General features: G+C 39.7%; 1 protein-coding gene across 1 annotated transcript in view; it reads right to left on the reverse strand.

Annotated features, from left to right (window-relative positions):
* Positions 1–26130, reverse strand: part of SYNE1 (spectrin repeat containing nuclear envelope protein 1) — a 503778-nt gene that overhangs the window by 99065 nt on the left and 378583 nt on the right. Inside the window, exons 98-112 of the mRNA XM_084624934.1 lie at positions 23694–23825; positions 22225–22331; positions 20659–20815; positions 19305–19436; positions 18958–19113; positions 17568–17777; positions 15319–15420; positions 13109–13228; positions 10614–10814; positions 9584–9757; positions 8941–9072; positions 6097–6293; positions 4980–5112; positions 4290–4472; positions 2365–2514 (exon numbers count right to left, since the gene is read on the reverse strand). Of these exons, the coding sequence (XP_084481060.1) occupies positions 2365–2514; positions 4290–4472; positions 4980–5112; positions 6097–6293; positions 8941–9072; positions 9584–9757; positions 10614–10814; positions 13109–13228; positions 15319–15420; positions 17568–17777; positions 18958–19113; positions 19305–19436; positions 20659–20815; positions 22225–22331; positions 23694–23825 (2286 nt within the window). The remainder of the gene's footprint in view (positions 1–2364; positions 2515–4289; positions 4473–4979; positions 5113–6096; positions 6294–8940; positions 9073–9583; positions 9758–10613; positions 10815–13108; positions 13229–15318; positions 15421–17567; positions 17778–18957; positions 19114–19304; positions 19437–20658; positions 20816–22224; positions 22332–23693; positions 23826–26130) is intronic.

The following is a 26130-nucleotide window of genomic DNA, read 5'->3' on the forward strand; positions in this document are numbered from 1 at the left end:
GTTTTCCAATGTGCATTACCTTACATTTATCAACAATGAATTTCATCTGCCGTTTTGTTGCCTAGTCCAAACCAGGGTGTATGGATGAGACATGAGGGACATGTATAAGTTGTGAATCATTTGAAATCTCTATTGGGGAATGAAAAGCAGTTAAAATTGTTGAGTCATGCAGGGTCTCAATGAACTTGAGTAGGAATAAGTGCTGACATTCCCCTGTTCAGTGTGAGTTCTAGAGGCCACGAATCTGGTCCTGGGATGGCCCTCAAATCAGCCAACAATTGAGGTGAGGGAAGACATGGATTCTGTTCTTTCTTAAGCAGGCTGTGAGCACCACCATGCATTTGGTGCACGCACGAGGCACTGATATGCCAAAGGGAACTACTGTATACTAACAATGGTGGCCCCCCGTCACATAATCTGAGGAATTTCCTGGGATTGGGCAACATTGCGTGTCTTGAAGATCAAGGGCAGTGAACCAATTGTTACAGACTAGGGAGGTAATGACTGATGCTAGGGTAACCATGCAGTATCTGACTTGCTTGATAAACTTGTTGAGAGCCTGAAGGTCCAATATGGGTCTCAGGTGTCCTTGGGGATCAGGAAATGGCAGGAGTAGAAACCCCACCCCTGAAACTGCAGGGGACCTTTCTCTATAGCCCTCAGAGTAAGCAGAGTCTGAACTTCTTGTAAGGATATAGACTCATGAGATGGATCCCTCAAAAGGGACAGAGAAGGAGGTTGTGGAGGAGGGATGGAAAGACATTGGATTGAATATTCCAGTCCCACAGCACTCAGGACCTACTTATCTGAGGTTATTACCTCCCAAGCACTGAGGAAGTAAGATAATCTTTCCCCAAAAGCAGCAGGAGGGGGGAGGAATGGGAAGATTGCTGCTGGCTGTATTGCTTTCTTGACAGCTGGTTGAGGGGAAAAGATTGGTTAAAACTGGAGAAAGATGGCTCTCTCTTCTGAGGCTTATGTTGCCTCCTCAAAATGTCTGTTGTCTCAGAGAATAGAAGGGCTGTCAATGGTACTGGTGAGAATATTGCTGTGGAGGCTCATATTGGCATCTCTTGATGGTTGGACTATAGACTCCTTGGGAGCAGAGGAAAGTACATGAATCTTTAAAAGAGTCAACAGCTGGTCAGTCTTGCCCAAAAACAAAGATTGCCCATCAAAGAGTAGGTCCTCAAAAGATTGTTGAATATCTGGTGCTATACCAGTTTTATATAATTATGATGCCCTTTTTATTATAATTACAGAAGCTATCACCCTGGAGAGGGCATCTGTGACTGGAGCGAGGTCTTTGCAACCAACCAACCCTCTGCTAAGAAAGCCCTGAACTCCTCTTTTGAGTAGTCTGGCAATTTATCTGAGCATGTAGACATTGCCTCCAAGTTGAAAAAGTCATATTTTGCTAATAGAGCTCATTGGTTCACTATTCACAGCTGAAGCAAAGCAGTGGAATAAATCTTTCTTCCTAACGAGTCCAGTCTTTTTCCTTTGGAATCGACTTAAAGTTCCCCACCGCAACTCTCATTAGTGGCCCTGACAATTAGGGAGTTTGGTGCTGGGTGAGAGTAAAAACACTCGTATCCCTGCGATGGGATGTCATATCTCGTCTGTACATTTAGCTGTTGGGGCTAGACACACTGGAGTAAGCTATAAGGCTTTCACCGGCTGCAAGACAGCTTTGTTAATCAAGAGGGCTACTCTTCCTGGAATCGTTGCCTGAAGGATGACCAATAATGCATGGGTATTTTCCTATACCAGTTCAGCTTGAATACCCAAAGCTATAGCTACTCTCCAACAGGTACTACTGTGGGGAAAAGTCTCTAGGTCTGGTGTGCTTTGTGCAAATACACCTGAGGGAAGACATGTCTGCAGCGACTTGAAGAAGAATTTCTTTTTATTGATGCTCTTTGAGAGAAAAAAAATCTGACATTGAAAATAAAATGCTTATGTGCATATGTATTTATCAGAGTAAGAATGTTACCAATTTGAAAGGAACTGGAGTTAAGAATTTACATTCTATATAAAAAATAGTCTTTCAAATTTAATTTGGATAAGGAATTTTTCCTATTTGGCCTAAACCATTGTCTAGCATTGTTCGGTGCTAGAAAACAACAGTTACCTTCCTATCTAAGAGGTAGGTGATCTTTCTGTGTAAAGAATTCAAAAATCAATATGCAACATTTGCCAAATGTTTTGTGGTCTTTGGACAAAATTCAATCATAATAAAAATCAGTTATTTGCATGTCACCTTGCCTTTGTAGTGAAGTTACAGAATACAGAGCTTTAGTTCGTACGCTGAATCTGACAAAATAAATTTAATGTATTTGCCAACCATCCTCACTTAATTACCTTATACTTCTGTAGATAATCCTGAACGGCTTTATGTCCTACTACATTTTTAATATTCTCCTCATCCTCCTGAATGATATTTTCCATCAGTGAAATCCAACTCATGAGTTCAGTGATGGCATGACGAGAAGGAAGCTTGTCCATCTGAAGCTGTAAAGGCAAAAGATTTCAATTAATGACATACTGTCAAGAGAATGGATAAAAGCACTTTGCTCTGTTAATTAAGCCTACTCTATTTTTCTCTGTCTTCATTATTCTGCATACTTAACAGATCATTTGGTCTGGTTTTCTGGATGTTTATGAACTGTTAAAGTATAAGTTCTTTTTGGAAGTATATTATATTACATATATAACTGTACATATTAATGTATAATGTGTCTATATAAGCAAAGAATCATATTTTAAGTAATATTTTTTAAAACAGTCACTAGTGGTAAGCAATTTTGGATTTACTTCCATTTGTCACTTTAGGTAGGCATCTGGATGAGCCTATGAAGATACCACTACTGAATTTTAATAACCTGTCAATTATCAGCTCTAACTACACTAATTCCTCATTGTACTAGAAATACATGGGTCCCCGGACAATATCTTCTACCCTCTTCTTTATTTGTTAATGGCTGATGAGCAAGTCTGCTGCAATGATTCCCCTCTTCTGTGCCCTCCTCCTATGGCAGCTGATTTCTCAATGGATTTTGGAGACTGGATTCCTTTCCTTGATAAGCAACTGAGCTGTTTTACTTAAAAAACAAGTCATTTTCAGCTTTTGGTGCAGCATTTTTAACTTAAATTTAGTTCTTCTTTTCTTTTAAAAGGACAAGAAAATTATTCTCCCTGATGGCAGCTTATAGCTCTTTATTAGATTGCTTCTTTATTTCTTAAGAAAAAGAAAAGTATATAACCTGCATTAGGAGAAGTTTCAGAAGGCTACAATATGGTACTATTTTTCACATATGACCAGTCATCTAACACAGTGGGCACAATTAAAACTTTTTTTCCTTTTTTCCAGTGTGTACACTATTACCAGTTCTAGCAGTATTCCTCATTATATAGTGAAAATTATACCTGCTTGAACCCATAATACCTTACCTATCAATGAAAATAATAGAAGAAAACTTCTTCACTGAGACCATTATACCCTGTGCAACAGTACTGAAGTTAACAAAGAAAAAGTTTTAAAGTAAAACTTCCTACTTCAAACATCCAGTTTCCCCTATGAGGCCTGCATCAGCTTTTACTATACTTGTTTTTGTTTTTCCTAGAGTTGAACTCTGCCCATGCAATTTTGGCATAATCAAATGCATATATATATATATGGCAAGCAACAGCCCTTAACAAACAAACCCCTCCTAACCTGACATTTCTGACCACAGGCTACGAAAAGGCTAAAATGCAAAAGTGACTCTCCCTGTTTCTTGCAAATGCATGTAATAAAGTTCTAATAAAAATATAGAAATATATATGTTTAAAAACACTTCAGGCTTTTTGCTTCAGTTTGTAAAATAAAATGTAATACTACAACTGCACTTGGGGTTTGTGAAAGCAAAGGACGCCTAGCACTGACTAGAGTCAGACACAGGGTGGGGTACACATTGTGTAAGTTTTGCCACAGAACTCTGCCACTGCACATTAGTAAAAACTTCTATCCCAGCCCAAGTGTAGGAGGTTGGAGGGGAATCATGGTCTCTCTTTAAGAGATTGCCGATTATGCCAAGAGATATGGTGGTTTGTGATGAGAAAGATGACGAGGAGAATACATTTTAACTTGAATTGGTCACAATTTAAAACTTAAGTAAAAGGCAATGTTATTGATCCATTGTGCCACCCAGCTGCACTTTAAATATTTCAAATGCAAAAGCTTTTAATTCAGTCACTATATTTCTCTGAACATCAAAGGCTGTAGTAGCAGTAAACTTCTCCCCTACCTGATGCAGTTTTTCTTGTACTACTGGAATTTGTGTAAGTAACTCTATCCACTGGCTGTCGATCTGAGACAGTCCTGCACGCAATGCTGCTGTATCCACTTTCTTCAGCCGAAGGAGCTGGTTCCCAGTGCTTAAAACAGAAGATTTCTGGGATGATTTGGCATCAACCTCTTTTGAAAATTTCTGTAAAAGGATCATAATTTCACAGAGATAAATATGTTATATTAACCAAATAGAGCTAACTTTATTCCTCTACTCAAAAAGAAACAATATCTTTTAAAATATGTATTGGATTCAGTAGCCTCTTACATTTTTGTCTAGGTGAAAATATAAACGACTTAAAATTTCTTTTTTTGTTGTTTTAATTAAAAGTACAAAATCTTTGTACCCGAATAAAAACCAGCAAGGCCTACAATCACTACATACAATAGGTGTTACGAAGTATGAAGGGCACTTTCTAGTAACTTTGCTCAGACATTCTGTATTTAACAGTGTTTAACATTCAGATATTTGAGGGGGGTTTTAAAAAGCAAGCATGGTATTGTACAGCCGGTCTACACACACAGACAAGGAGAACATTTTTTCATGTGCAACGTTTTGCTGATGACATATGCATAAACCTTATGAGAGTGGGACCATTTGTTTGCAATAAGAGATGAAAAGGTGCCTAAGGTTCCTAAACTGACTTACCAGAAAAGCATTCAGATGATCTCGCACCTTTTCAAGTTCTTGAGGGACTGTCACTGACTGCTGAGTCCACAACTTCAGCTGGTCCTTTGCCGATTGTAACCAATTAATCAGCTCAACTGATTCACTCTGATATCTGTGGGGATGTTAATGATAAAAACACTGTCACTGCCAACCCTTGTCTCTAGTGTAGTCTCTCAATAAATGAGGATCTCCACTGGAAGCACGATTTTACAAAGAACATCTCCTTCCCCTTCTAAAAATCCTCAAAAACATCATACGGTCATGAAAGTTGGTAGGAGAGAACTGGGGCTCAGCTCAAATTCTTTTTGGTTAATTGTCATGTCCTAAAATTAGAACTGTTAAATGCAGCTACAGAAATGTACTTTCTACTTCCCCACTTTCTAGCAATCCCCACCCTCCATCCAGAAGCAAGATGACAGATGAAACTTATTTTGTCAGATTCCCCTACCAGAGATCTGGTAACCAGGACCGATAGTTACTGAATAAAAGTCAAATTACAAAAGTTATGAATATTTTCCTGGTTTGACAAACTACATACTGAGGCAAACTTTCCCTACTCTTCACTGGGCTGATTCTACCAAATGTGAATGGCACAAAATGTCACCGTTAGATGCACAACATCTTAATGGCAGGGTTCTATAATTCCATAATGGTCTCTCTTTAAGAGATTGCTGATTATGCCAAGAGATATGGTGGTTTGTGATGAGAAAGACGATTAGCCAGCCAATTAGCCCAGGGTCATTAGACCCAGAGCTTGAGTGCCTCCATATACAACAATGTTCATACAGATCATGGAGTTAGAGCTCTCAGAAAAAGCAAAGATTACTATAGTGACATATCAGCCCATTTAGTATCAGAAACATGTATTGGTATGTATTAAATTATAATATGGTACACAATTTTGAGAGTTCTTATGCAGAGAAGAGAGTCAGTTGGCACTATATGGGGGCAGAGGTAGGAAGTTTGGGAAGTGCAACTTTAATATTAATTTGCTGTGGTTTTTAAAAAATAAACTAAGAGTTTTTGAAAACATAACTCTCCTTGATTTTAATGGCACAGGATCAGACACTCAATCCCTCAGTTTCATTAGCACTACCTTGTCCAGTGCTTTAGTATAGTCTCCAGTCTGTGCAGTTCCTTGGTCACTTTGCTGGTGTTGTTTAACCAGTGCTCTCCTAACTGGTTCAGTTGACTTTCTAGAGTTGAACAGCTGATAGCAAAAAGTAGTCTCTTCCCATCATCCAACACCTGGTAAAGCTTGGGCTGGTATTCAGTCAGGCTAGATTTCAGGCGCTGTAATGACAGAGGACAGGAAAGACAGTCAGATCGGTAGCTTCTCAATGCCCCATTTTCCTTTTGCTGGAGGTATAGCAAACTCCCTCCCTGTTTCAAGGACTTTCTTAATTCAGACGCTTTTTGGAAGAGAAAGAATGCTGCCATGCGAAGGTTAAAGAAGAGAGAATTGGACCACCAGAGGTCATGGTGTTACAACAGGAAGCTAAGACTGTATGTTCATTCACGTGCCTGAGGTCCAACAGGGAGAGAATGGCAGAGGGCACAGAATTGTACACATGGGTTCAGATACAGAAAGGAATGATTGATAATAGATATATGAGAGAAGGAAAGAGATTAATTTACCTGCCAACAAACAGCTAACAAAATACAGGAATTGCAAGTTTGCATAAATGTTCATACATCTGCATAAATTCAAGCATCATGCCTTCTCATTTAAAAATTATGCTGTAACCAAACATGACATGGGGTGTTTGATACTTACTAATGGCACCTGCAATGAGTTTATTTCCATGACTATTTCTATTTTCTCTTTCATGCTGACAAATTCTAATGTAATCAGGTGGCAGAGTGCCTATCAATACTACCCTGGACATGTCAAAAGAAAACATGGAAAATCGAGCCATTTAAATAATCTGCTCTTTGAAAAGCTGGTAGTGATATCTTAAGGATTTACTCTGAAAAGTGAAGGATAAAAAAAAAATTTCCATTTTCACTCCGTCCCTGCAAAAGCATTTATTCTCAGGGAGCAACCTGAAAAATTCTAAGGCAGCCATACAGTTTTCATAGCAAACTTCAAACTTAAATAGCATGAGATGGGAAATCTGAGAATGTGGTCATTAAAAAAAAAAAAGAGAGAGAGAAAAATATTTGGCAACAGGAGAGCCTGGGTATGACAGAATATACCCCCATGTTCATCCTGCATACTACTGTAATAATTTTTGTACATGGTATGCTTTGTAGGGTATCATTTGAAAACGCATAATTTGCTGGTCAGTACTGTCCTGATAAAATGTGTGTGGCAACATTGTTTGTAGAGTTATAAGATTTCCCTACATGATGTTATTAACATATGTTCCAAACACCACAGTCCTTCGCAAACTGAGGTTGGCAAACAGGTCTGCCCTAAATAAAGGAATGTGTGCTCTGCTTAATTTGCATTTAAGCAGTAAATAGAGTCATCAGGCAGGAAAGGAAACAAAGAAAGCTCTAAGAGGTGAGAAAAAGCCAGCAGGGAATATTCTTCCAAAGACCCTTTGTGTCCTAGGTAGGGCCCAGCAGGAATTGTTTTTCAAGAGAGAGACTGAAACTATAAAAAGGAGGGACAAACACTCCAAGAGACCCCTCTCTCTTTCCCCTTCCCATTGCATTCACTGCACCTGGAGCAACAAGAGAAGCATTTGTTGGACTCTGTGGGAGGGGTTGTGACCTACATGGTTTGGTCAGTAAAATGGCTGAAACCATGTGGTGAGATACTTTGCTTGAACCTGATATAGTTTGTCAAGTTAGGTATTAGTAAATGTCTGAACTTTATTTTCTTGGAGCTATTTCTCAGTTTTATGCCTCATTACTTGTACTCACTTAAAATCTCTCTCTCTCTGTAGTTAATAAACTTGTTTTCTGTTTTATTTAATCCAGTGTGTTTAAATGGAAGCGTCTGAATAACTATTTGAGAGAGTAAAATGGCATATTACTCCCTTTAAGGAATAATGGACTTAAATGTTATGTATGTATGTTGGGGTCATCCTGCAGCATAACCAAGGCTGGGGAGAGCCAAAGTGTAACCCAAGTGTGACTGGAAGCCTGTTTGTGAGTGGCCCAGGTGGGAGCTACTTCAGCAAGGCATTGTAAGGTACCCAACGTTGCAAGGCAAGGGTGACACAGCTGCTCATTAGTCTGATTTGTATGCTGGTATTTCACATTATGTAATGTGGATTATTTTACTCTGAACTATGAAAGAAGTCAGGAAAACAGAAGACAACAAAATAAATTAGTGGCTGGTCTATTAACACACACAAACTGACCCCAGCATCAGAAAAAATAACAAACAGGCCATTGCTCAAGATTTCCTATTAACCTGTACAAAAGCCAATAGCCTGTACTGTGTAGGGAAACACAATAAACTTGGCAGGTTAGGACTGGAAAAATAATGGAGCTGTGGGGGAAAGAATAGAAGACTGAACCGCTCATTGGTGGAGATGGTTGGGAATTTTCTGAGATGTTTTCCCATAAAAAATATCAATTTGTAGAAACACACTGTTCACAGGAAAAGGTCAGTTTTTACGAAGTTCTCGACTTAAAAAAATGTTGAAAAAGATTCAAAATTGCTGAAACACTCAATTAATACATTTTCTAAATGAAAAAAATTGGATTTCTAATTAAAAATGACTTTTCAGGGTTTTTTTTCGATTTATACTAGACGCTATAAATCGACCCCCCGCTGGATTGATTGCTGCCTGCCGATCCGGTGGTAGTGTAGACAAGCCAAGAGAGAATAAATCAATAGACCTTTCTATAAAATGAGACCAAGAATGTAGGATTTAGTAGAAATACCAGACATAAACTACTAGCTTTTACCATGGTTAAGAGATTTATGATGGATGATCAAAAAGTACATCATGTTTGAAAATCCCATGCTGCCACTGACCTGATAAAGCGTGATCCGGTCTGTAAGCCTTTCTTCTGTCTCCTCTACCAAACCAACACTAGGGATGCTACTTTCAACAGCCTCCAGCTCTCTGGTCAATTCCTGATAGTCCTTGTCCAGGCGTGTCCAGGTCTGCACGAATAATTTATACATGTATATGGTGAATACTGCCTTTGACTTCTAGGTTTTTATTTACAACTAAATTTTAAAATATTATTTACATCCTTTATGTAAATTTCTCTAACCGCATTTCTCCAGCTCCAAAGGAAATGCACAGTGTATATATAATATAATGTTAACTTTGTCAAAGACACTCAGGATCAGCTTTTAGTCATGTGATCCAAATCGTAGACCTGGCTTCTGCTTGGAAAATGACATTTTCTCCTCCTTGACGGGTCAAGTCCATTTAACTTTGAAAATGCTATACTACTAACAATATGGTTTGGCTGCTGAACCTGATGCTCTCATTGCTTCACAATATGTGAGCATCAGAGATTGTGCATAATCCTCCATTCCAACATAGGGAAATATGACAAGTGGGACCAAGGTTCACAAACACTGCCCTCCCTCTGCAGGTACAGGTGGGATGCACCCCTAGTAGTGCATCATTACAGAGGAAGTAGAAAACAGAGAAACCCCTCACCTCTAGAATGTATTCCAGCTCAACACCCCGCTTGTGAGCCTGTTTTAACACAGCGGATGCTTGTGCCATCTGTTTCGTATGTGACTGGGTTTCCCTCAGGAGGGCAAAACTGCTTATCTTTCTAAACAGCGTTTCTGTCAGGATCATGTGAGATTCCAGACCCTGGAAATATTCCTGAAAGGATTCCAGAAAAAAAAAAAAAAAAAAAGATCAGAGTGTATCAGTTAGACTCAAGTCACCATAAAAAAAATTGCCAAACTCAAAGGTGCTCCGACACTATTGTGATGGAGGCCATATAAGTATCGGGAGACATACAATTAGCTAAGCTTCGCTCCCCACCAATCGCCACACAAAAGCTCATTAACACTGGAGAAAAAGAGTTAATCTTTAAACTACAAATTCTGCCCTAACTTACACCCTGTGAGACATAGCTGGTTTCAATTATGTATAATCAGAGAAGAATTTGGGTCTAATAATGTAAGAAGTTTTGTTGTACAAAGCAGCCACATCTTCCTGTGTTTGTGGAAGCTAGTAGGAAACCAAAACCTTACCTAAAGAAAACAAAATTAACCAGTGTACAAATCAAGCTACTTTTCTCTTTCTAAAGTTTGCAGTGCATTCCTGACAATAGGTTGCTTTCAAGCAATAGGATAATACTGAGTACAATGACGCATTCCAGAGAGATTCCCAAGTTCTCCATATTTGCTAGCCAGCACAAAAGCATTGTTATTCAAAGTCAGAATAAACTAGGATGAGTGAGAAAGTGGCTACCATCATATATGGAATTTACTTACTGCAAGAGTACTTGCCAAAAAATCCAAGCTAGTCACTGGTGGTACACTCAACACCATTTAGTTAAAAAATACTGCAATGTATCCTAAACCAGCAGTAAATCACCATCAAAATTCCTGATGCCTCTCCAGGTGTGAAGGCTGGCTATAGAATGGCCAGAAGTTAGTGGAGTGCAAGATAAGAGTTTTACTTAGCCTTCAAATAAACAGTTTTTTTTAAATGCACATGTTGTTTTTACCTTGTGTTTGTCTAGTAGCATTTGGACTTCCTTCGTGGAAGCAACAATAATTTTCTGGTCACCTGCCATCTTTTCTTGGCCAGTTTCTATCAGGTCAGCCAGGTCCTGCAAAGCTCGTTCATACTGACCCTGGAGGGCCAGATTCTGGTTCAGCCCACTGCGTCTGGATCCAATGATCATCATCAGTTCATCATACATGTCCTTGGGGGAGACAAGCAACAACAGAATTCCTCATTTCATGCACACTTTTACTGAACACATTACTTTTAAGCCAACACACTGAATGTGCTCACTATATTCAAACTATGCCACCATAATTAGAACTAGTCTTCTCTGTGCCGCCATAGTGCTTCAGTGAAGATGCTACTACGCCAATGGGAGAGTTAATCCACCTCTCCGAGAGGCACTAGCTATGTTGGCGGGAGAAGCTCTCCTGCTGATATAGCGCTATCTACACGGGGGTGGGGGGGAAGGTCAGTATAACATGTCATTCAGGGGTGTGGATTTTTCACACCCTTGAGTGACATAATTATACTGACATAGGTCTGGAGTGTAGTCCTGGCCTAAGTATCTGAGTTGGGAACCTGAAGAGGGCGTAAACACACGTTGAAGACACACTTAACTCACTGGCAAATTAACAGCTCAATGTTTAAAGAGAAAAACAGGTGAGAACTGCATCACTCTTGAGATTCTGTGTTTAAGAATGAAGTTAACTGAAGTGGTCTTGCTTAAGTAGGAGAGCAGTTGGAGAAAGGACACACCCAGGACACACCCAGAAACATTAGGCTTCATTCTCAATTACACCAAGACCCATTTACACTGCTCTAGCAGTGTAAAGGGGCCTTAGGCCTGGTCTACACTACAGACCTATACTAGTATAGCTATGTCGATTGGGGTGTGAAAACTCCACACCCCTGAGCAACACAGTCATACTGACAGAACCCCCCATGTGGACAGCACAGGGTCGATGGGAGAGTTTCTCCCATTGCCATAGCTACCGCCTCTCAGGGAGGTGGGATTATCTATGCTGACGGGAAAAGGCGTGTCTTCGCTGAAGCGCTACAGTGGTGCTCCACTGTATGTGAAGACAAGCCCTTTCAATCAGCAGAAAAGGACCCCTAGAATTTTCCCTATGGAGAGAGCACCTTCCTGGCCAATGCAGAACTGGCATAAGTGCTGTAACCAAATGCTGCCTGGCAGAGAAGATTTGTGCGCACTATGGCTATTCCCTGCATTCCTACGGCCACAAAAAGCAACCACTCCACAACTCATCCTGTCCATCTTTACATGTAACTAGCACAGACAGCTAAGAACAACAGAGATGACTCAGTAAGAAAGCAACCCAAGGAAAACCTCCATGAGTTGGCAGTAAGAGAAACAACTAATAGAAGCTGGTTTATTGTTTCTCTGGACTAATTATTTTGTAGTATTTTTAAAAATAAAATTGATGTCCAACAATTTAAAATGACCCCTTTCTGCTCCACAACTATAAGAGGAGCTAGAAACCAAAGAGTTGCGGTCTGAAGTACTGAGAGGCAAAATGACTACCCTAAGGCTGCAGATGGCGGTCTCTCCCAGAGTTAAAGGGACAATTAGCAGGGATGCATGCTGGGAGAGGCTCCTATAAGAGAAAAAAGTCAAAGTGGGTAGTTCATAGGTACCCAGGCAGGATGACTGGAGGAAAAAGACTGATTTCTCACCTTCCTGAAGGCTAAAGAACCACAGGCTCTAACTAGATCTCAGTGTACATGGACATGAGCAATTAAAGTCTGTCTTTTGTTTTGTGACTCTATGGCTGTTTTGTTGAGCTAATAAATCTCCAGGTTTAGTTTAGCTGTTTCCTTTGCTTCAGATTTACTATCACCTCATTTTAATGATAGTTATATTAACTTCACTGAGTTAGTCCTGCTGATTTCTAGGTCTTTGTCCTCATCTCCCCACCCAAAAGGATCCTGCAAGTGAAGAGCTAATCGAGTTCTAGAATATGCTATCCCTGCATAGCTATTTTGAAGAATACTTAATATATAGTCCTGCAAGCTGCATTAGTTCATCAAGTTTTAGTTGACAAGACTGTATAAACAGTAAAGATACACACAGGTTACAGAAAATAGATACATATCTCTTTGAAATAATTAAATTCAGATAGAACATAATAGAGGCCATAGAGCTCTGGAAAGGACAGAGGCCAATATACAGCAAACGTGCACATGCTTAACTTTGTTCACCTGAGCGGCCAATGGGACTGCACATAAGCTGGAAGTTAAGCATGTAGGGATTTGCAGGATCGAGGTCAGTGATGCTACAAAAGTGTTAAATACAAGGACAAGGAGGATGTTATGGAGAAAATTATAAATCTCTTTTATACACAGTGAAGTGCTTTGAGACATATTTTTGTAAATTGCCCTATGTACAATAAAGATAAGGGCAGTTTACAGATATCCTCAATATCAGTAGGTAGTTATTATAATGTACCTTTCTTTGGAAGGGAACTATACCTGGAGCTTAGATAGCTCTTGCATGGAAGGCTGGTCAATCTGTAGCTTGTCCCCACGCTTCTTTAATTTGCTGATTCCAGCATCTAATTCCTTCAGACCATCTTCTGCCTGTAGGATAGCCTGTATCAAGGAATTGCAACATTTAGCTAGAAGGTCTAAGAACAATCTTTTACCTGTACTACAGTATTACCATTTACTTGAACTGTTTTAGATATGAAGTATTAATCTGTCCCCATTTTTTTAATAGTGAATTTTGTACTCATCGTGTTTCACTGAGAACCCTGGAAACTGAATAACCTGAAGAAATACAGCACAGGAAGCAGAGACAGACATTCAAGATAATTTTTTGATTAAAGGTTTACTGTAGCATGGCACTTTTATATCACATACATTGAATGTTATACTTGAATTGTTTAAACAAAATTGGATTCTAGTTCTGTACTACTGATTAGTAATATATACTGTTTATATTAGAAACACGCAAGGTGTGTTTGGTAATTTAAACACATTTTAAAATTAAGCTTTCCTCTATCACTCATCACAATGGCATTGGAGAACCTTACAAACAATTTATCTTCACAATGGCCCTGATGTTGCAACACTGAAGAAGATAAGCGCTTGGCCATTGTCCTCATTATGAGTCCCAACACTGCTGTCAGGTAAGAATGCATACTTAGCCCCCTTTTGTAGATGGGGAACCGAGTGACTAAGGGTTGGATTTACAAGACTGTCAGTGATGGCCTAACTTCTCTCACTGAAGTAAATGAAAGTTTTACCAGTGACTTCAGCGGAAGCAGTGAGGCCAATGCCTTTTGAAATCTCACCCCAGATGTCTGCTGAAGATCATAGAGAATGTCTGTGGCAGAGCCAGGAATAGCAAGCAGATCTCCTGAGACCCAGTATAGTACCTTAACCATAAAGCCAGCCTTCTTTTTTAAGGCCTCTCTCCTGAAACCATTTATACAAGTGATTAATATTTCACATGCATAGTCCCTTTGACCTCTCGTAACACTGAGTGAGTGTAGTTTTAGGACCTAATCCTACAAACACTTATGGATGTGAGCAGTTCTACTGATTTCAGAATTGGGCCCTAAAACTATACTTATTCAGTGCAGGGCTAGAATCCATGACCCTATGAAATTAGAAATTAAAAGGTCTATGGTTTATCAGCTGAGCTAATATACTATTTCAGCCTGTTTCCTTGCCTACTTGTTTCCCTCCTTGTGTTCTATATATTGGGAACTAAATTCTGACTGCCCTTTTTGGGTAGTTAAGCTAAGGAGGAAGGGGTACCGGGAACTATGCAGCACACCATGCATGAGTCTGTCAGAATACAGACCTAAACACTCCCTGCACTGTAAGGTTGTGTGATTTCTAATGTCTAACCCCTACCCACCTGCTGGCATCAAGCAACAGATGGTGGAGCAAGAACCCAATGAGTTTTTCAAAAACCACACTTTGAAGAACTTTGAGTCATTATGTTTAGGTTTCTCCAACACAGACAGAGTGCCTGCCAGAATCTGTCTGTTTATTTAGTTTCACATATAGGTACTCATCACTGTAGTACCCGAGCAAATCACTTTGTTACTACATCTCTGCTCCCACCTGTTTCCTATCACAAAAAAGCCAGAAAGTAGCCTTTGATGCACACTGCATTCACCAAAGTTTGTTTTCAATACCAGGAATAACAAAAACATGGGACAAAAGATATCTAGGTTGAGATTAATTATTCAGTGCACATTTCCTGCTAGAGCACATTTTCCTCAGTCTGAAAAACACAGAATGTGGAGGTCAGGATATAAACACCTCAGAGCACCAAAACATGCCACTTGTTTTTAATCAGGCACCAGCAAGACAAAGTATACTGAAGAGATGTAGGTCAAGGACTTATCCTTCTAATTGCCTGTACTGAAATGACCACACTTTTGGGCGCTATCTATATGAATCTCCTTAGCCGCCTGGGTTTTCTGTGTCTGTATTCCATGCCCCTTCTATTTTAGAAGTTTTTAATATTTTTCAGAAGTCAGAAGTACATTCTTGGACATGCACATATTTTATTTTCACACACAATGTACACACCATAAACATCCTCCTCTCCCACACACCTGGTTCTTGTCCTACAGAGACTATTTCAGTCTCAAGCAGAAAATCTTTCTGTATTCACCATACTCACACTGCTCTTCTTGTTCTTAATAGATATTTGATAATACCTGCATTTGTTCTGTTTCAGGTCGCTCAGCTGCCTCTGCTTGTTTCTGCAGAACTATGTATTTGTGATCAGCCAATGATGTAAACAGTAGCTTTAGATCATTCTGTAAGAGACAATAAAGTTCAAGTGAAGTTTTAAAAAAGAAAAATTATAGCCAATCATGACTCACATCAATTAAACATTAGTCTATTCCCAAACGAGAGTACATCACTTGTTGACATAATGGATTAAATTTTCAGAACATGGTACGTTACTTGTATGTATTCAAAGTGGGAATAATTCACATGAATGCATACAATCTATTGTGTATTGAATTAGATGTTACATGTACAAAGTGCTTTAAAACCACGGGACATTGTTGACAACTCCAAAAAAAGGTGAAATAACTATTATGCAAGTGTAATGTTCAGAGAAAAAGAAACCATGTGGGCCCTTCCATTCCAATTTGACAACATGAATTCATACTTCCTCTAAGAATGCCTTATTTAACAAAAATGAATAAAATACAGCTCAAATGCTTCTAATCGCTCATTTTAGCTAACAAGCTTCTTATTTTTTTTCATAGAAAAAGATCTTTTTGCCTGTAAACTGAGCAAATCTAACACGGAAGTCAGCAGGACACAACAAACATGGAACCCAATATTGCCATTTTCAGAGTCATTTGTCAGAGCAGAATTACATTTTAATCTGTTTGCTGTTTTTCAGAACTATCCTCAATCAACTGTTAGTGCTTTCTTCTCTGTTCACATATTTATCCCACGTATGCTGACAATACTGGAAAGTATGAGCAACATCACTACATTTTCAAAGACACCTAGCAAAGGCAGAAAATAATGGTGATTTATTTTTATTTTCATATGAAGAAAAGGAGTACTTGAGGCACCTTAGAGACTAACCAATTTATTTGAGCATGAGCTTTCGTGAGCTACAGCTCACTTCATTGGATGCATACCGTGGGCTCATGCTCAAATAAATTGGTTAGTCTCTAAGGTGCCACAAGTACTCCTTTTCTTTTTGCGAATACAGACTAACACGGCTGTTACTCTGAAACCTATTTTCATATGATGACTTCTTATACAATAGTACCTATGGTACTGCAACAATATACACTTATGATCTCTTTTCTCTACCACAGTTAGGCGTTTTACACCTAACACTTGTTGCTAGTGTTTGTTTCATTTGTGCCAGAGCAAACCATCTCTATTGGTTTTAGAGTTTAAAACAAAGAAACACAACAGGCTGTGTGTTGAGAAGAGTTCCAAATATATGTAGAATAAAGATAAAGATGAGACAACAGAGGCATATGTGACTAAAATAGATACTGTATTTACTTCACTCTTGAATTTTATGAAAATCCTTTAAAAATACTCATTCAGTTTGGGATTCTGATCTAAAGACAGACAGACAGCATTGGATATACCAATTTTACAGCAGTTGATGGAAGTTCCACATAAAGCCTACACTGCCAGTCACTTCAGGAAGTTGTAAGAAACTTCCTGAAGTGACTGGCAGTGTAGGCTTTATGTGGCAGGAAAAGGGGAGAAGATGGCAGTAACCCCCTGATGTTTGCAAAAGTTTCTAGGCGAATAAAGGGTGAGGGTATTATGTACACAGAGTTTTTAATACTGGAGGTCACTTGAGGTAGGAGCTGTTAAAGGATAATGGGATGGTGTTAACAAAGTTGAGAAGGTAGATATCAAAACAAGGCTAATGTTTGGTATATATTTTGCACTGTATCCCACCTTATCAACAAAGCAGTATGCTGTTTGTACCTTAGAAATCTGAAAGCTATAGTTGCTCTTTCCCCCTTTAAGTATAGTAGTCAAAGGATGCTGGTTATTGTAATACCAAACACATGTGCCATGCATTATTGGATGAACATTCACGGTAGCACACAGGGAACTATATGTACAACTATTCTGCTAACAATAACGTGAGTTGGAACTTTGGCCCAAATTTTTAAGGGACTATTGATTTGGGGAGGCTTCCATTTTTGGATACTCAACTTGAGATGGACACCACAGTGAGCGTACTCAACGCTTTCTGACCGTCAGGTTTATTTAAGGTGTGACAAGTTGGACACCAAAAAATTGAGGCACTTAACATCTCTAGTCACTATTGAAATCCTGTCTTAAAACTCCACTTGTATGTGGAAATTTACCCGTTTATTCTATTACCTAATAACCCCCCAAAACTTTCAACAGATAATGCGACATAGGGGAGGGTCTAGAGAATTCCTTGGCAACCTACCTGGAATGTGAGTATTTGCTGAAGTCTCTCTTTCATCTGATGGCACCTCTGGTTTACTACTGACTCCAGCATGGTCAGTCTCCCTAGTAGACAGTCCAAAGTGTCCTCTATAACATCCCTGTTATCACTGTTCTCGGGAAATGCTTGAGAAAACAAATTCTTGTTCTTATCCATTTCTTCTGACATCTCTTTGATATCTTTGGCAAGAGACTGGAGTTTTTATGGAACAGAACAATTTTTGGAATTAGACACTAACAAGCAGACCTACTGTATTGCTGTAACTACCACCCCTTCATTCACAATAGACTTTAAAACCATGCCTAAAAGCCCAGGAAATCTTTTTAGTAACAATAAAAGGTTGGTTTGGCATGAGTTGTTCTTGATAAATCCATGTTGGTTAATGCTTATCACCCTATTATCCTCTAGAAGCTTACACATTGATTGCTTAATAGTTTGTTCCAATATCTTTCCAGATACTAAAGTTAGGCTGACTTGTCTATAATTTCCCAGGTCCTCCTTCTCCCCCTTTTTTAAACATATGTACTCTCTTTGCCTTTCTCCAGCCCTCTGAGACCTCATGCATCTTCTATGAGTTCTCAATGGTTCCAAGATTGCTTGGGCTCTTCCTTAAGTACACAGGGGTAATGTCACCAGGCACCACCAACTTGAATACATCTAGTCAATCTAAATGTTCTTTAACCTGTTCTTACCCTCTTCTGGCTTGTGTTGCTTTCCCCTTGTTGTTAATATTATTTGTGTTAATCATTTCAATGAAGACTGAAAAACAATAGGCATTAAATACTTCAGCCTTTTTTGTGTCATCTGTTATTAACTCTCCTTCCCCGCTAAGTATTGGACTTACACTCTCCTTTGTCTTTCTCTTGCTCTTATGGTATTTCTAGAACATCTTCTTATTGCCTTTTATGTCCCTTGCTAGGTACAACTCATTTTGCCCCTACATGCTTGTGCTATTCTTTTGTACTCATCCTTAGCAATGTGTCCTTCTTTCTACTTTTTGTATTATTGCTTTCTGATTTTAGATCATTAAAGAGCTGTTGATACAGTCATTCTGGTCTCTTACTGTTCTTCCTCTTTCTCCTCCGCATCTGGATAGATTACTGTTGTGTCTGTAATACTGTCTCTGAGGAGCTGCCAGCTCTCCTGAACTCATTTTTCCCTTAGATTTCCTTCCCATAGCATCTTACCTATCAATTCTCTACATTTGTTGACGTCTGCTTTTGTGAAGTCCCTTATCCTCATGAGGGCAAAGTCTTAACTGGAAGGAGTTTTCCAGTTGCATTCAGTTATGCAAAACTATTATTCTAGAGTCTTACTTCTCACTAAGATACAAAGCAAAACAGAACCTGATTGGAAAACTAAAAATACTTACTTCCTGGTTATACAGGCAAGTTTCTGTCTCTTCTGGAAGCAGGGCTGTAGCAACAAATAAGCATTCTTCAACACCATCCAGCCAAGAAGAGGTAGCTGACACGCTATCATAAAGCTTCTGTTCCAAGTGCAGGCTTTCCTTCTCTGCTCCTCCAGCCTGAGTGAAAGGAGCGAAAGTGATAGGAAAGTCTGTCAGTTCATACTGCTTCCATACAGAGAACTAATGTCCACTGGCTCTCCAGTGTTCAGGGAGGGGCAGCTCACTGCCAAGTGGGAACTAGAGGAGTGTTCACTCTGTACAGCAGCTCTGCATAAAATTGTATTTAAAAACAAATAATGCCACTGTACCTTAGATGAAACATCTTCAAAGGCCTGGTTCAAACCAACCAATATAGATTCAACTGATGATTTATCTTGTGCCTTTCCTTCTCCTTTATACAAGGGTAGGCCAGACATCAGTCTGTTTGGTCTGTTGTAAAGCTGTTAGAAGAGAAATATTGGTTAGAGTAGTTCTGATGTACACTGGATCTCTCATACGAAAATATAGATACTACTACCGGCTGAGGAGCCCCTACACCATTAAATAAGTCACACATATACCGCTGTTATAAAGCTGCTCACACTGGAGGTTCACAGCATGTATGAACAGTACACTTGAACTAAACTTAGCAATGAGACACTATACCCAAAGATGCTGAAGTAGTAATACTGTTTATATGTTGGAAAGCTACAGTTACTAGACCATTCTGGAACAGAGCACTAAGCCAGTGCCTAACAAGAGAAAAAGTATAGCACAATCCAATGGCTGGGAGTTGAAGCTAGACAAATTCTTGTCTACCTTGCATAGGCACTGACACCGTGGGTGCCCCGGGGCCGTAACATCTGAGGGAAAAAAATAGTGGGTGCTCTTTTTTTTTTTTTTTTTAAATGAATCAGGACAAATGAGTGGGCAATGAGGATTGCCGACTCTATTTATATTGTACCATATTTTTAAGTAAAAAAACCATCTACATTTGCACATAAGGCCCAATCCAGCTCCCATTAAGGTCTGTGGGAAAGTTTTCACTGGGTTTTATGTGAGCTGAGTCAAGCCCAGAGTGAGTCTAGGTAAACATGCACCTTCATCACTGTTGTTCTCATTCTTCTTTCCTCATTCTCTCTTCGTTGCACACACTTGCTGCATTTCACTTTAAACTGGGCTGCAAGCTCTTTCACACAGAGCCTGTCCCTTGCCATATGTACAGCAACTCGCACAGGAAGGCCCCAGTCCTAAGTGGGGCCTCAGGGGGATACTAAAATACAAATAAACTAATAATGAGTTTTAATCTCTGTCAGACCCTTGGATAGTTGGCAGATGGTTCTGCTTACATCTAAAGTGAAGGTGATCTGCGATCTATGCAAGTCTTGAACCATTTACCTCTTGCGGTAAAACTCCATGGGTGAAATCCTGGCCTCATTGAGGTCAATAAACTGAATGGGTCCAGGATCCCACACAATGAGTTTAAACTCATAAAGCCGAATAATACTTCCAATTTTGGATAATTTGTAAAATTTTACAAAAAATTTTGCTTTATGTTCGTTGAACTGACTATTTTTAAAAACTGTATTCGACATAAGGCATTTGCTGTGCATAAACTGTACTTTGTGTGCTCAGCTACATGCTTTTCATACAAGAGTGCACAGAAACATTAAAACCAGCTACCGGTTGTGCCTTTTCCTGTTCCAAAGCATTCTGCAGCAGTCTCTGTTTGGTGCTGAATTCCTGGTGCAAGCCTTCCCATTTCATTCTCATTTGATCTTCAGCTGATGGATTCTCACCTTCCAAGCCTAACTCCTGAGATAACACATCAGGCTTCTCACTGTGACAAAAAAATATAAGTTAAGCTCAGGAAGTATTGTAATTGAAGGTGTTTCTTGCCCCTTTCAGTTTTGATTTTTCACATAATTCAATTTTGAAATAAATGCTTTTTTAAAAGAACAGCTTTTAGTCGTGCTTTAAAGCAGTAATATGAAGGATACATTTAGAACAGAAATAAGTACTCAAATATAACCAGACCTGTTCAACTCTTATGAACTGTATGGAGCTGCAAACACTCATATAAGCTAATAGAAACACATACAACCCCCAAATTGATGAAACATATATTAGATTCAAATTTAAATTCTAAATCAGTTGTTATTTCAGAGAATGTGAAGTTGTAGTTATTTAAACTACTAGTTACTAATTTGGATCAACTCTCTCTCTCTCTCTCTATTTTTCCGCATGTGTCCTACATTACTTCTCCTCATGTCAGACATGTTACCTGAATCTTGGTGAACAAAAGGTTAAGTTCAACTTTCCCCCTTCTTTTATAACCAAGTTCAGGGGTAAAGCTGTGAATGTGGCTATTTGGAAAACAACTGTTCCACAACTATTACAGGACTGGGTTGAACCCCAAACTTGGGAGATTTTCAATTTACTTTAAATTATTACACTTCCTTGTTGTAAACACTAACGCATGAGGAAGACAAACTGCTGAGAGCAACTGGTCTTCTTCCCCTGCTGAGTCATTCACATGCACTGGTTTTAATGTAAAAGTCCCTAATATTGAGCATCAAAGCTTTTGCTCCGCTATCCTATGAACCACCTTTATGCCTTCCAGATTTTGGCATATTGCAGGAGCCAGGGTTATTTAAGCAGCTCTGAGAGCTGTTCTAATTTATGGCATCCTACCTGCCCCACCCCCAGAGCTACTAATGGCCAGCTTTGCAGCAAATGGAAATTCAGGACTCTCCACCCTCCTCAGCCCCACCGCTGCATGCTCCCATGCCAAGTCTTGTGGGAGTCCTCAAGCAGGCTGTATTTGTCTTCTTCAGTTATTACCAGGGAGAATTCTCCCCCAGCCTGAACCAAGGCCTGGCATAAATGGTCCAGAGTGAGGGTGAGAATCTCACCCTATGGCTCAAAATTCAAGAGAAGTTCCAAGTGCCAAAGATAAAAGTCTTAATTAACTTCATGCAGAGAAAATTAAGTTATAGACACTTCATTTGTTAATAAGATTATGCTTTCAGATCCCAGTGGTTTAGGATAGTATTATTATTTACTTGTATTATCACAGAACCTAGGAGCCACAGACATGGATCAGGGCCCCATTGTGCTAGGCTCTGTACAAACACAGACAGAACAAAAATTAGAGAACAAGATGTTGGAAGAAACAGACAGAAGCAAGGAGGCCAAAGTGTGAAGGCTTAGGGATCCCCACTGAAAAAAAAATGTATCGAAGCTCACCTAGCTCGACGGCCATCTGGAGCAGAATGTTGGGTTAGGATTTCTTCTCCGTGGCTTGCTACTGAACGAAGTAGCTTCTTCTGCTCTGCCAGCTCTTGTTCCAGCTCCTAACAGAGAACAAAGATGGCTATGTTAATAGTTTGTTTGTTTTTCTGGTTGTGAAGAGCGTATCCGATGCATGTTTTTACCTCTCTTAACCATCAGAGTAGGACAGCCATCAAAATAAATGCTCAGGAAATGAGTATAGATGCCCACAGCCTTCCCAGAATGATATAGATGTCCATAGCCTTCCCCTCACTGTTATTAAGGTGAGTAATCTCAAAAAACGAATATGCTACTTATGACTCAGTCATGCCAAACTGACACCACAAGGGTGTCTATTGTCTCCATCAAGACAGCAGTGGAGTGCTTCAGGACCTTAATGAATGTATCCTTACAACATCTCTGTGAAGTAAGGTAAGTATTATCCTCACTGTACAGATGGGGAACTGAGGCACAGTGAGACTAAGTGACTTGCCCAAGTTTACATAGGAAATAGTGGGCAGAGCCAGAAACAGAACACAGACCTCCTGGGTCCCCATTCAGTGCCATAACCACAAGGTCATCTTTAATTTGGTCTGGCTGGCTCCGTCTTACCTCTGATGGGGAGAGGAGCGGGGAAGGGTCAACTGCATCATTATGGCACAGCCCTCACCAACGGGTGGTGCAAACTCTAGGAAGAGCTCTGCCTCAGGGGGCAAAATCTCTTTAGTGTTTCAGGTATGCAGGATAATGCAGCATGCTAGCACAAAGCTTTTAGGCCCTGATTCGGAAAGTATTAAAGCACATAGTTAAGTAATTTGCTGCATTGGGGCCTTAGATCCTATGTTGCTATAGAAAACCCTACAAACAGATAGTGTAACATGGCTCCTTCTCAGAAGCTAGGTAGCTTGGCTGGCTTGTGAGTAGAAGAGATGGAAACATGGCCCCATATGCACTGTGTGTGCTGGAAGGAGCAGATTCTGTTTTTAGAAGAGTGCAGGGACTGTGATTCTGAGTGCCCCCTGTACAGACTGTGTGTGTAGGGGAAAGGCATCTAGCATACTCCCCATTCTTTGCACAACGTTGCAAAGGACCAGCTATGAACTAGACCTGGATATTTAAGTTATACAAGTCATTTTTTCCTCACAGGACAATGTGCCACCCTAATAGTGTGCAATTATTTAAGGAAGAAGTTCTAAACTAGCTATATCATTTCCAATCTATTCAGATACTACGCCTACCCCTAGGGTATTTGTACCCATTTGATGGGCAAAAGTGGGTTTAAATAAGAGATGTATGTAAATACAGAGCATACACCAGAAGAATCTTATAAATTTCTGGTTCCCTACACTGCCCAGGCAGTAAATGCCTAAAGTCCTACCAAGAAACATGTTTGTGATGTTAAATGAAACCTGCAGGTCAGCATGTGGCAAGTACAAAGTACTAACTTTCTGTTGCTGGAGGCTGCTCTGTTGCTGCTGGGAACGGGTTGTTCGTGCTTGGGACAGCCATTCTTGGACACTTGGACTGTGTGAGGATATCAGGTCCAATTCACATACCTCCTTGTCTTGTAAAACTCCCTGCTTTGATTAAGAAGAAAAGAAACAATTACTTTATATAACAGGGACCTTTTATGTTACAACGAGGTGTGAGACACCGGCTCAGTCCATATTAATATGGTATAGTGCCTTTCAACTCCTAAGATGCTGGTTTACATGAATTTAGCTCAGCTGTGACTTGAAGTTATTCGTTTGTTGGCCAGTATCAGGTAGGTCTCCATAAAACAAACCAAGCAAACACCTCCACCACAACTGGCATCTTGCTAGCAGAATCAGAGGAACAGGACTGGCATAGACTTAGAGACACCCTCTTACAGGATGTCCCTTCAGTTCAGAGGAAAGCCACATTAACAAGCCAGCAATGAAGAGGGTTGCAGTTAGAATTGGGCAAATAATTGATCTTTCAGTTCAGCCAGCAAACAAAAACATTAGGGACAATATTTGGTTCAGTTTCATTCTGAAAATGTTTAGAATTTGTCAGCAAACTGGAAAAGTCCAGTCAGCTTCAGAAAAGTGTGAGAGAGAGAGAGAGATTCCTTTTAACCTTTAGCTAGTGATGAGGGAACTGGCTTGGCGTGTGGGAGACCCAGCTGCAAATCCCCACTCTGGAGTTGGGATTTGAACTCTGATCTCCCCCTGAGCAGCCTAACCTCCAAGCTATCCTGGGGTAAGTTACTCGAAATCTCACCTACTGAAGATGCCCTACTTTGTATACATATTTAAGCATTCCTGAGAGCAAAGACTTAAACTGAGGCACCCTCTTCTACTGTGTAAGTGCCCTAACCACCAAGCTATTGGCTATTCTGGGATAGGCTACTCACACTCTCCTGTTTTGCTTTATATAACTACTTAACTATCCATTTGGCCAGAGAACACAAGATAATAACTCCATAGCCTGCTGATTAAAGCTCTCACCTGGGAGGTAGATGTGAATTTAAAACTCTCCTCTGAATCAGGCAGAGAGAAGATTTGAATCCACACCTCTTATCATCAGGTAAAACCTTTAATCACCATGTTATAGCCTCTTTCTCTCTCTCCTGACCCAATTATAATTAATAAAGTGGAACAGCTTCAGCAGAAGAGTTTGAGCGGTATAGCTTGGTGGTTAGGCAGCTCACCTGGGCTAGGAAAGCACTAAGTTCAAATGTTGCTCCAAAGTGGGGATTTAAACCTGCATCTCCCAGCTAAGTGCCCTAATCACTGGCTAAAGATGACACAAACATAGTTTTCTGAAACTGACCCGGAAAAATGTTTCCCAGATTAAATTAACTGGGTCAAATTCATGAATAGTTTTGGGTCAATCAGAACTGCATTTTTTCATGGAACAAACTAGAAGTCTGAAAAAAGAAAAAGAGTACTTGTGGCACCTTAGAGACTAACCAATTTATTTGAGCATAAGCTTTCGTGAGCTACAGCTCACTTCACACTTCATGTGAGCTGTAGCTCACGAAAGCTTATGCTCAAATAAATTGGTTAGTCGCTAAGGTGCCACAAGTACTCCTTTTCTTTTTGCAAATACAGACTAACACGGCTGCTACTCTGAAACCTAAAAGTCTGAAAAATTTCACCCAGCTCCAGTTGCAGTTGCCCTGTGCATTTACTCTGTGACTAATATTCCATGGATAAACAGCAGATCACTTTCTTCAGGAATGCTAATCCAGTACCTCACGCAAACATTACATCTGTTTTTTAAAAGTGAAGACCTCCACCTTTCCCAAAGACCTAATTGACCTAAAATGCCTACCAGCTTTAAAAGTTCCAATTGACAATGATGGGAATCAGTTGATTGTTTCCATCAGTTTACTGATTATTTACAAATGAGAGAATGCTGGTTCTTATTCTGGCCTATACACTAAGCCCCAAAATTAATAAGTATATTTGAATCAGTTTATCTGTGGTAGATAAAAAGATAAATACAAAAGATAGAGAGAGTTGATTGACACAGAGAGAAAAGAGAGATAAAGAGATGGACAGACAGCGATTTTAGGCAAACTGATTCCCATTCATCCTCCCTTACTATATATAATTGATCCTTTCTTCTCAAATAAATTATTAGACAAATGTTTTGTGTAAACAAACACCAAAAAGAAAACAAAGCCCTCAATGGTACGGAAGAGTTTACAAATGATATTTCTTTTGATCCAGCCACTCTTCTATAATCCTTGACCCCTATGAAATCCACATTCATCGTAAATTCAGAAGTGCTGATCAGCAACAGCAGAAAAATGTATTTAAATGCAGGGATTTAAGCACAAATTTTCTTCTCCAGCATTTACAAACATGAACTTATATGGTTCCGGAATTTTGGGTTTTTGTGATTGTCTGG

Source organism: Lepidochelys olivacea, assembly GCF_965140295.1.
Source record: "Lepidochelys olivacea isolate rLepOli2 genome assembly, chromosome: 3".
In the NCBI taxonomy this organism is placed as follows: domain Eukaryota; kingdom Metazoa; phylum Chordata; order Testudines; family Cheloniidae; genus Lepidochelys; species Lepidochelys olivacea.